Here is a 12143-nt window from a genome sequence, read left to right as displayed (position 1 = left end):
ATATTAGCAATTTTAAGGATCTCCAACAGAAAATTTCAAACTAATCTCAGTGAAGTAAAACCATTCACAAGCTTTAATGTCCACCAAACCTCAACTCTGACCAATTTAAGAAGATCAACGTTTTGGCTTTACTTTTTGTTAGTTTCAACTACAAAGATCTCTCATTCTCTCTCATTCATAATGAATTTATAATATATATATATATATACGAAACAAAACAAAGTTAAATGGAGTGCAAGCCAAAAGAAAAAATAAATGGAGTGCAAAGATCTACTCTCATTGAAAGATTATTACAAAATTAAGATCTGTAGTTTGGTTGCTTTTAATCATGTTTATGCCTCATAAACATCCCACATGATCTTATTTATACATGTAAATTTATTCATAATTTTTTTTCCCAACTCTTTAATGTAGAATATATGCATATATTTTTTTTTATTTTAACAAATTATCTCAAATCAAGAAGAAAAATGGACTATTATATGTGAACTTATAATTGTATTCATATATATAATTATTCAAAACAAAAGTAAAATAGTCTTTACCAAACAGATATTCTGTTATTGATTCAGAATTTTTGAAAACAAAACTAACTTCCCAAACGTATTTTGTTTTCGGATTCCTTAAAACGCATGACATTACCAAACGCGTTTTGTTTTCGGATTCCTTAAAACGCATGACATTACCAAACGCGTTTTCATGTTTTTGATATACAATTATCAAAAACAAAACAGTCATTATCAAATATGGATCCGATTTCTACTAAAAACATACCAATACCAAAACGGTTGTTTTCATATCATACCAAACCATAACATATAACGTTATCGCGATCCAAACGGGCCCTTAGTAACAGTGTTTTTAAAACAACTGCCAAAGGCAACTCAGTTAGCCTGGACTAAATTGGATTGCCAATACAATTAACTATCCAACTTCCTAGTCACTGAGGTAACTTGACGCAAATATTCCTTACAAACTTACAACAACATGGTACTATCCATACACAAAATGGAGCATTTCTCCCAACTCGACCCACAAGCCACATTCACTTTCACTCTTCTGTGCTTGTTGAGGGATCTGAACGCCTTCTCTTGGCCTCATTGTCTCCCAATTGCAAAGATATATCCTCATCGGAACCACGGCACAATGGAGAGAGAGTTTCGGACACCACCCTATCCCGTCGGTTTTGGTGTTGGGGCGAGCGGTTGATGAAGTTCGGGATAAACTGATGTTCAACACTTGGACCCATCGTGACCCCATCAAACTCGGTCTCAATAGGCGAGGAGTTCATATCTAGGCCTCCAGCTCCATCATCCAAAGGGATATGCTGGATGTGAAGACCAAGAGGCTCCACTTTGTCCTTTGGGAGCACAACATCAGGGGGTGAAGAATCACCAACTGTAGAGCCAACAGCTGTTGCTGAAGCGGCTCTCTGTTCCTGCACTGCCACTGTACATAACAACAACATACACCCTTAAAATCAGTATAATATCTCAGATGAGTAAAAAGAAAAACAATGTAAAGTGAATATTAGTTGATCATTGACCAGATCTACATTTACTATTATACTTGTATAAGGTCCCCATGTGATTAGTTGATCATTTTACCAGATCTACATTTACCACACTTCTATAATACCCATGTGCTTGCTTTTCATTTATCCAAGTTATACATATTTTCTCCATTTTTAGTACCCAAGCTTATACCGAGCTGGTAAAAAACCCAAATTAGTAAATTACAAAATCACTTTATATTTTTTCTGGCATGGTGACACCGACTTCTTTTTATCTACAATAGTCAGAAAAATTAATTCTATAGTCACATCTCTGTCTCTTAAAACAACTAAAGTACTGAAATAATAAAAATCTTCACAATATGGACAAGGTATTATGAATATTTATACTGCTAAGGAAACCAAGTATATATTGTTCATGCTTGGAGCAAAGGGGAAGAAATGTAAAACCGAATTATTATACTAAAACATCAGGTAATTAGAGAACAAAACATTTAAGTTAAAGTAAAGAACCTTTAAGAGCTTCGCAAGATGTGATGAGATCAAGTTCAAGGAGATTGAGCAGGCGCCCAAGATCAACTCCACTAGTCCAATTCTCAGGAGGTTGGCCGACTTTCAACTTAAGTCGGCCCCTGTTAGCAGTTCCACCCCATATGATCCCAATTGGCCTTGGCTTCTCCCCATTTTCGCCCTTTAATATGATGAGGCTCCCACTGTCTCCTTCAAGATCAAATGTCTGTTGGTTCTCACCGACGACAAGAAAATCAGTTAAAAAACATATTCCTTTCTCGTCATTATATTCAAGGGCATAAGCCAATATAGTCCCAGTTGTCAATCCAGAACTTCTTCCAACCTTCGTCACTTGCTTTCCGATTAGGCTATGGATTGGAGACTGCAAATCTATGATTTTAACATCTCCAATCTCTCCTACACCTTTCACAGATGTAGTTACAGTGGACATGTCAAAATCATCGGAGAAAGGGATGAATGCCCCATCTGCCCTCACAAATGTCTCTGCATGTGAACAAATTTTTATGAACATGACTGGGGGTCAGAAAATAATTAACACAAAACATTTAAATCCCCATTTATAAAAAGCCATTTTATTTACCAGCAGAGAACATAAAGCAAGTAAAAGGTAAAACTTGGTTAGAACATTCAAAAACTCTACTCAGAAGATCAAAAAGTATACAGTACTTATAATTAAGAAGTTAAGTACGAAAAAGAGGTTCGTAGGTGTGAGACATTACTTTGGCATCTGATCCAATCCTGTGTGTTACATTTGCTGCACAAATATATTGTCAGGCAATAATATTACAGTACGTATGACAACAACATGGATCAAAAGCAAAAAGGGTATCCACTGCCCATCCATGTTCAAAGGCCATGCTCCTTATAACATCGACTAGAATTGGGTCGACCAGGGTTGGAAAACTCTGGTTAAAATTTTGATAGGATTGCTGTTTTATAAAATTCACTCAGGTACTTGTAACTGCACCAGAAAATATTGATGATTTTGATACTCCGATAATCAGGGTAGATATAACTTGAATTATGAACCCGGTTTAGTTGGAGTTATGGGTCCAAGAATGGTTGGGCTATGATTGGAACTAACTCGACAGATAATGCCCCATTGCTAATTTGCCATCCTTAAACTTCCCCTGTAACAACTTTTGAAGTTGTTTTAGCAATAGTTTTCTTGACATGGCTAAGTGAAGCTGTGATGATCAATCATTTCAAGACCAAGTTCAAACCATTGTACATAGGTTTTGTGAGCACCCTTGGACCTCTTGGTGTAAATTGACATCTGTAATAAAAAGCTAAATTGTTTGCATTAATCTGACCCATTTTTTGGAACCTTCTTACCTGGGTTTATGCCAGCAAAGATGCCATACCACAGGTCATCTGTGATGAATGAAGTAGCTCGCTCAACTGCACCAAGATATACCCCAGGTCCAAGGTTTGGTGGCAAAGGATGAAACATTTTCTGATTTGGATAATCCAGATCAACTGCAACATGCCTGTTTGTGAGGAAACCAACTTGTCGACTGCCTGTTTGGCTCTTCACAATGGCACCCAAAGTTCCATAAGTCTCTTGACTTGCAACCTGAACACAAGCAATAGAACTTGGTGCAATTATCAAATAAATACATCAAAATTGGAAGCATAACGACCTCAACTAAGAGTATTACTTTGACAGAGAGAGAGAGAGAGAACTGAAAAAATGATATTATAAAAGAACTAAATAGAAGATTTAACTAATGATATACCATAATAGATTTTACTTATCAAAAAAAAAAAAAAAAAGATACCATACTAGTTTTACCAATAGGCTTTCTCTGTGAATTTATACAACAAACAAAGTCTCACATGAATCCTATTTTTCTATGCTACTCTATCTATGGTGTAGACTCAATCAAATCACATGTTATCATATCTTCCTTTACTATTTCTACTCCTATTGATTTTGATCTTCTCATTCTCCTAGTATCACCCTCAGCGTAGACCATGTCACTCTTTCTTATTAGTGCACTTAGTTATCTTCTTTGCACAAGTCCAAACCACGTTAATCGATTTTCTCACTTTATATCCAATGAGAACTATTTCAACCATCTCACGAATGTGCTCATTTCTAATTATATCCTTTCACGATCAATTTGTTCATATGTTGTTTCTTAGGTGGCCAATAGTTGTTTTATACAACTTCCCTTTCAATCTTAGAAGGATACACCAATTACACAATATTCCAAATGCATTCCTTAATTTAATCAATCTTTCCCTTTTAAAATTCTCATGCTTCCTCAGGAGGGTCTCTGCGTAGAGCAGACAATTCAATCGACTTGATACCAAGCAAAAGTAGAAAAATACCAACAAAGGCTCACATTTAACTACGTGACATTGGCTACATGAATCCTAATGGAAATCTTGATCTACTAAGGCCATGTCTTCATACTAAAAACTGGCCATCATCTCCTCTCACTACCTCAACTAACATTGTTAATGGCCATACTCTTGTTCTTGAAGCTCCTTTTTGCAAAATTGTTAGTAGTCATCACACGTAAACCATCTTAAATGGCATTCCATCATGAGCCTTTTTTCCAGTACTACCTCTACTGTCTCATGGAGGCATTCATTGTTAATTATACTCCTTGTTTGATCGCTTATTTATCCCAAGATCCTAATTTTTTAGCAATGCTCCTATTACCATGCGATTTATTGACAGTCTAGCTTGTAACATTAAATATAACTGACCTCAATCTTTTAACAATATTCCCTTTAACATTATCGGTGTTCAGCAAACACAGGCCACCGTAAAGGCATATTCCATTTCGTCCATCTTGATGTGAACTATTGGCAAAATCCTCATCTCAATCTTTCTAGTAAATTCCTTTAACTTTACTGGTATTTAACAAACACATACCACCTTAAAGGCACATTCCACTTCGTCCATCTTGCTGTGACTCTATGGGCAAAATCTTCATCAATCCTAAGTTTGATGGCAAGCATGAGCTGATGAACTCTATCGATGAGAGGCTATCCATAACTAGTTTCTTTCTGGTGATAATGTAGTACATAGAAACCTAGTGCCTTTTGGTGGTAAATCATAGAGGTGCCAGGAAAAACTTTTTGACATTTCAAAGCAAGTAGTGAGAGAAACCAAATTCAGTATTCTATATGCGAAGATTGCTTCAAAAAATTAATCCTTGGAAAATCAAATTAAATTCAATCAAGTCGAGAAAGGTGAGTAATACCTCACTAATCTTAGGCAATAATTATCATTACTCATAATTTAATTTATCAAAATAAATTGTGCAGAGATAAAAACACACACATTCCCATAAATTAACAAAATAAACCAGGGAGGCTGCAAGAGAACTTCAGAATACCTGAGACCCTGAACCAATACATACACCACTCCCACGCAGGTCGTCCACAATCTCTGTGTACAACTGTTCCTTGGGAGTTGGCTCAGGTGCACCAAAATACGAGAATTCCACCACATCTACATCGCACCACACACCTCCTGGTCCCTGTGCAGATGTAAAAGCCATTTCAACTTCACAAAGCATAACAAAAGAAGATTCAAACGGAACAACAATCAAGATGCTACCCACCTCTTCGTCCCCCTTCCCACAGAGGGTAAAAAAAAAAAAAAAAGAAAGAAAGAAAAAACAAAACAAAAAAAAAAAAACCACTTCATCTAATAATGATTCAAAGTTTATTTACTTTCAAATCCCTCCCAAGTCCCACAAAGCAAAGAAAAAAACAAAAGGAAGAGAAGATAAATATATTACACTCTTTCCTCACCTCTAGGGCAGTGGGGAGACACTGAATGGGGCTGAGCCACTGCTTGTGAACTTTGCGGGAAACAAAAACTAGAATAGCTGGTATATCTGTCAAAACACCCCGTCGTATACGAAACCCAATTGCCGTTCCAAGACTATAACATCGCAAGATTTTACTATGAAATGCCCTAATAGTCATTAGCTCAAGCAAGGTGGCGGCTTGTTGTCCTTTCGGTAACCGACCAAGAGTTTCAGGTAGCACCCCTTTCTGTAGGTTAGCAAAATAGTTTGCCCTCTCTTCGGCAGCATCATTTAATCGGCTGGAGGTAGGCCATGAAAAGTAAGCAGCATTGCTCTCGGAGTGTTGTCCAGCTGATGCATATGGTTGAAGAGTTGGCGGACTTAACGAAGGCAGATTAGGATGACTACAACAGTTTTTTTCAAGATCCAAAGCCGATTCATCTGATGGTGTTGAGCCAGAGCAACGAATCCTCAAATTCAGCCTTGCCTGCTCCATTTTTCCCTCTACCGGGCAGTAATTTAATTTGTTAGTAATGGTTCATATACTCCAAGAACAATCACAAAAATATTTCAAAAGAAAAACAATTACACTTTTCTTGGGGTCTTGTTTCTTTTCTTAATTCCATTTTAACCATCAAAAAACAGATAATAGGAGATCCAAATATTATATTTGTAACAACGTTCTTAATAAAAATGAAAATTAATAAATCCATTCTACCTTAAAGGAACAAAATATTTTGGATGCAACGTAAAGCTATAAAATTAAAATTGCAGTAAACAATATATAGTGGAACATTCAATAAATAACAATCCATGTGATTTTTTTATGAAGAAAACTATGAATGGTGAAACCAGAAACAAGGAAATAGGAGGTTGAATATGAATAAGAAAACAGACGTGAGTAATAATGGTAAAAGAAACAAATGTGAGTAGGAAAACAGATGGTATAACTGTCGTAGTTGGGGGAAAAAAAAATGGTCTTACCTTAAAGCTGGAAGAAGAGCTACACTACCCATGACTAGTGAACACGTAAAATTATAGGACCGGTGTATGGAGTCCGTTTATAAACCAAGATGCTTGAACCTCAAAACAGAAATTAAAGAAACAAATGAATGATATACAAATCAACCAAATGCCCCCATGTTCTGCCCATAAACTGGAATTCTGCAACTGCAGAACTTAGACAGCATGTCATTTAACTATGTCCTTTCTTTTAAAGCAATAAGGTATTGACCCGGAAAACAAAAAAAAAAAAAATACATAAACATCATAAATGTGACAAAGTAGGAGCCCGTTTAATTTTTTCCCTAAAATCATAACAAAATATATCATGTAGCAAAAACTAGAAGTAAATGCAGTAATTTCATCAAGTGTGTGATTAAATTTGTCTCATACGATACAACAAGTTGCACATTATAAACGGATATCCATAATCATCATCATCGTTGCCTTTATTCCATATAAATGAGATCGGCCACATAAATTTTCTTTTTCCATTCTTCCCTATTACAAGTCGTGTATTTTATTATATCAGCGCATACCCAAGATAATTCTGATAATTTAATATTATTTATGCAAATCCGGAATTGTTCCAGATGATTTCAAATGATACAAATGCTTCATTCTCATATTCTACATTGCTTAGCTTCATTAAGATTCCTTTATTTTGGCACCCCAAATTATTCACAGAAACTTGCCCTTCTATTGTGAAGTTCCAAATAACTCCAAGCACGAAAATAAAATATAAAACTATTTCAAATCTTACACATTTGTCACTACTCCTAGAACTAGGGTTTCCCCTGGAAATTATTTGAAGAGAAAGCTGGATGTTGTTTTACTCTTCCTCTTGGTAATTCAAAATATAAAGTTAGCATGCAAGTGTTGATAGGTGATGGGTAGTAGCAATACAATCCCCCAATTAAGACTGCAAGGAAACAAGCTTTAAAATCAGAAAATAATAACAAATAACCAAAATATTTATATCTTAAACTGCATAAATCCAAAACAAATTTGAAAAATTCCACAACAGTAAGAACTTTGTAGCAAATTCTACATTTAAAACCATGATAAGAATGCCAAAAATGAAGCACATAGATCTGCAAAAGAAAGTTATGAGGACAACTGTACTTACAAGAAGAAGAAGAAGAAGAAAAAATGCTTGCCAGGAAAGATAACGTTAATCAATTGAATTCGATATCTAAAATTAATCAAAGATTATAAATTTATCACAAAATAAGTATATGAGTGAAGAACATTTACAGATCAAACAGCCCATGACAACAAACAAAAACAAATAAGGTAAGCAGTAAACCATGAAGCAAAAGCATGTAAACTTGCAAACCCAAGACGGAAAAGCAACAAATTCAGGCATAGAGATGTCAATAAATCAAAAAGGCACTCACTGATCAACAAAAGCAGAGAGAGTAATGAAGAGAGGTATGAAATTACGAACCCCACTCCTTTCAAGCGTTTTCATGCCCTAACAAAGCTTATCCAACATTGCCCACCTGTCGAATTTGAGCAACACATGTCATAAAAGCCAAATATTAAGTACTGCATGCATGAAGGAGGAAAGATTAGGACTACGTGGACTGTGTGCTAAGCTTAATGAAGGGATACCAATATGAAATTACACACAGAACGGAGCCACATTGGTCAAGGGGAAGCGTGCCCCCCGGGGCCCAATGTGGCTACTTAATATATATACATATTTTTACTTATTGTATCTAATTTTTTATTAAAAAATATATATAAAATGTTAACACCCCCCCCCCCCCCCCCCCCCCCCCCCCCCAAAAAACAAAATTCTCCATTTCTAAAGCTGCCCTTGAGCCTAATGTGGCTCTTCAATATATATATAGAGAGAGAGAGATTTTAGTGTATGTAATTTTCTGAAATTTTACAAAATTGTCCCTATAAAATTCTCTCATTCTAAAAATTTCTCTAACTGTTTCTTCTTTTCTCTTTTACTTTTTTTGGTTTTTCAAGTTTCTTTGACCCCTTCAACAATATATATATATATATATTTTTTTTGCATTCACTTTCTTCAATCAAACCCTAATCCTCCTAAACAAAGTTCTTTCATTTAAATTTTCTTCTTCCCCCTTTATTTTTTTTCTTTTCTTAATTTTTTTTTATTCTTGCACTCATATATGACGTCCGTGCAAAAACCTTTCTCTCTCTCTCTCTTGTTCTTTAAATTTCATAGCAATTTTATGAACTTAATGTTCATATTTAAAAAAAAAAATTAATAATGAAAAAATACTTGAATCTTCATTATTGAAATTCTATTTCTAGTCTTGTTTTGTTGCACTTTTAATTGGAAAAAAATTAAAATAAAAATCTTTGATCACTCCCCCCCTCCCAAAAAAAAAAGATAAAATCAGTTAGTTTTCTGTGATATTATGGATGTAAATGCAACCACAGTATATTCATAAATAAAGAGGTATAATTAGATCAAATACAGACTTCATTTCATGACACACACAATCAAGCATTGTCATCATATTCAAACCCTCCACATCACTCATTTTCCAAAGAACAATCAGGTGAGCATCAATAACAGATCAGAAAAAACAACATATTTTAGTTAAAATGAAAAAATAAATATAAGAACTATCAAGTCAAGCATGTATAGAGAGCCGTGTGTGTGTGTATATACATATATATATATTACATCCGTATGTGTGTTATACATATACATCAGTCGCTTACACTAAGTTAAAATTAGTCCAAAGTGTAATTGAAACTTAATTAGTAGTCCCGATCACAAAGAAAATAAAGAGTAAAATATTAAAGCCCTAATCCTAAATTGAGTGGAAAAGGATAGAGGAAGAAAAGGCATGACAAGCCCTATAACTTGAAATACCTAAAATAATGCATACATGTTTGTAGATGGGGAGACGCCGGTCGCCGGATTTCCATCTTCTTCTTTTTCTCTCTGTGCGATTCTGCGTCGATGGGTGTGCCGACCGAGTGTATCGAGTTGGACCCTTAAGCTTTTTGTTTTATTTTCTTTTAACCTATAAAGTTTTTCTTTTATTACGATCAGACCTTATTTTTAAAAATCTTTACAAATTTAGCCGCATCCATTCGTTTTCCAAAAATGTCCACAATCGTATTCAATTTGAAAAAAACAATAATAATAATAATAATAATAATAATAATAATAATAATTTTAAGTATTTTCTCATCATGCATTCAAGCATAATCACGTGGAATACGTGTTTACGGGACAACGATTTTGTTCTTTCGGAGATTGGAATTTTCACCATCCACTTTGATAAATAAAGAATATATCACTAGGCATCCACTTTGATAAATAGATAACATATTACTAGGTCACACAATCATTCTCAATAGGTGTTGTTCTCACGCTCCCGATCTCGTTCTCGCTTTCGCTCCCGCTTTATATGACTTAGGGTACAATGCCTTGGCATGTGATTATTATATTCTTGTGCAAGGTTCATGTAACAAAATTTGGACATCCAATAACTTCATAGCTTTTAAGATGTGTCTGGTTTAACTCCTAACGATCTGAGTTCAATCACAGCAAAAAGCATTTCTATTACAACTAATCAATCCATTTTTGTTACATTAATTATGTTTCGTCATTCTATCAATCTATTTTATTGCATCTTGATTTAAGTTAAGTTTTTACTTATTTGAATTTGAATCACTTGTTGAGCAAGAAGGCTTTAGGAATGTAATGATGTGGAGTGGAATGTTTGGCCCAAGTGGCTTCTAGACGCTGTTCTCTTCGACTGTATTTCTCTTTCTTCTTAATGTTATGGTTCTGTTTGCGAAAATAAATAAATAAATTTGAATGAATTTAATAAAGCTGTATATGATGACACGCCCTTATTTATTTGCGCGTCACCAAAATATTTTAATTGATAATTCTTTCAATTTCTATTCCAGGTATCTGTAAGACTTTGATTAGAATTAATTCAATTGTTTGTGAATGTAAGCATCTGCATTAAGATGCTGGAAATGTTGATCAAGACAAGATGAAAGTTTTGAGTTTGATTCTCCTCCCATAAACTTATCTCCGCAGAGTTCGTTTAAATTTTTTTTTGTTTGTTCTAGCAATGTTAAGGCGTGTTTGATAACTTTATGTCCTTCCCAAAATAACAATAATGATCTCTTGCACATCTGGTGAGTAATAAATTTATCCACTATAAATAACCATTCATCACTGTTCTTTTACACTTGAATCATATTTGATTATGCTTGGTGTGCTTGCTTATTAGTGTGCGAGAAATTATTTTTACACAAAATAATACTCAAAATAGAATTAAAATACTTTAGTTGTTTCATGGTATTTTGCGAGAACTGTGATGCTTTTAAGATGAGTTAGCCTTGAGATGTAGCACCGCTTTATCTAAACACACTTAATTATTTGGTTTAATAGCATAAAATCCTCTAAACTATGAAAAATGTATATATGATAGTTCTTATGCTAAATTTAAATACATTTAACGTATAACAAATAAGTTATTGTTATGTTTGCATAGAACTTGATGTGTGTTTTATTCAATGATAAACCACTTGTAATAAAACGAATCATTATATGATAGAACTATATAGAGGGGGCCGAATCTCAAGAACCATGTTGAAATTGTTAAGTATAAAATTACTTTTGATTTTGATTCAAGAGAAATTTTGATTTGTTGTTTGCTATTTTTACTTGCAAGGAATGTAAAAAATTAAACTAAGTTATGAGATAGTATGTGTCAAGAGAAGACTTAGGGATTGACTTCACCACTAACTTCATAACATAGTCAGATGTAGTAATTTATAGGGAAATTCATATTTAAGTATATTCGGGAATCAAGTAGCTAAACACTTACTCCAATTCAATTAGAAAGATGTATATGAACAAACACTAAGCATAATTCATTTTTTGTTGGCACGAATTGTCTACCTAATTACTTTAATATACGGTGCGGTACAACTCGTCTTCCCTAGGCATGAATTATGAAACTACTCAGTCATATATTTGTGAAGCACAATTGCATGATCACTACTCTTATGATCATATAAAATAAGAGAAGTTTGAATTCGATATAAACAAAGTCAATTTTAAGACATGATAAAGATTTCATTAAAACTAATTATAATCATTAAATCCCAATTGCTTAGTACAATTAAGTTAATTGCTATTAACCATGCAATCAATATACATAATCCATAAAAGATCCCAAAAAAATAAGAACAATTAAACCGTATTACTTGGCTAGGGAAGGAATTTAAATACTCATTAAGAAATAAGAAATCTTCAATGATGTGATAAACGTCATCTCTATGGACTGCAATTTTCG

At 34.1% G+C, this 12143-nt stretch overlaps 1 protein-coding gene across 4 annotated transcripts; it reads right to left on the bottom strand.

The window, feature by feature from the left end:
- Positions 1-777: 777 nt before the first annotated feature.
- On the bottom strand, positions 778-9830 carry LOC132312335 (protein NARROW LEAF 1-like). 4 transcript variants are annotated; one of them, XM_059810670.1, is made up of 7 exons: positions 9689-9830; positions 8223-8327; positions 5822-6324; positions 5401-5544; positions 3380-3620; positions 2027-2527; positions 778-1449 (listed from the first exon to the last, which is right to left on the bottom strand). In XM_059810670.1, the coding sequence occupies exons 3-7, from the start codon at positions 6314-6316 to the stop codon at positions 1052-1054; spliced, it is 1779 nt and encodes a 592-aa protein (XP_059666653.1). In that variant the 5' UTR covers positions 6317-6324; positions 8223-8327; positions 9689-9830; the 3' UTR covers positions 778-1051. The 4 variants fall into 4 exon arrangements, with proteins under 4 accessions (XP_059666653.1, XP_059666656.1, XP_059666654.1 ...); XM_059810673.1 differs by having other exon boundaries at positions 8273-8327; XM_059810671.1 differs by having other exon boundaries at positions 9705-9830.
- Between the last annotated feature and the right edge of the window lie 2313 nt (positions 9831-12143).

This window comes from Cornus florida, unplaced genomic scaffold, assembly GCF_030987335.1.
Source record: "Cornus florida cultivar Cherokee Brave unplaced genomic scaffold, ASM3098733v1 CherokeeBrave_3.0.0_Hap2_Chr06, whole genome shotgun sequence".
Lineage (NCBI taxonomy): Eukaryota > Viridiplantae > Streptophyta > Magnoliopsida > Cornales > Cornaceae > Cornus > Cornus florida.
This window is presented reverse-complemented; position numbering and strand designations above follow the sequence as displayed.

Coding starts and splice junctions, on each gene's coding strand:
- LOC132312335 (XM_059810670.1), bottom strand. CDS start 6,316: ATGGAGCAGGCAAGGCTGAATTTGAGGATTCGTTGCTCTGGCTCAACA. Junction 2,528..3,379: donor CTTTGCTGGCATAAACCCAG/GTAAGAAGGTTC, acceptor GTTCACATGCAG/AGACATTTGTGAGGGCAGAT. Junction 1,450..2,026: donor ATCTTGCGAAGCTCTTAAAG/GTTCTTTACTTT, acceptor TGTTATGTACAG/TGGCAGTGCAGGAACAGAGA.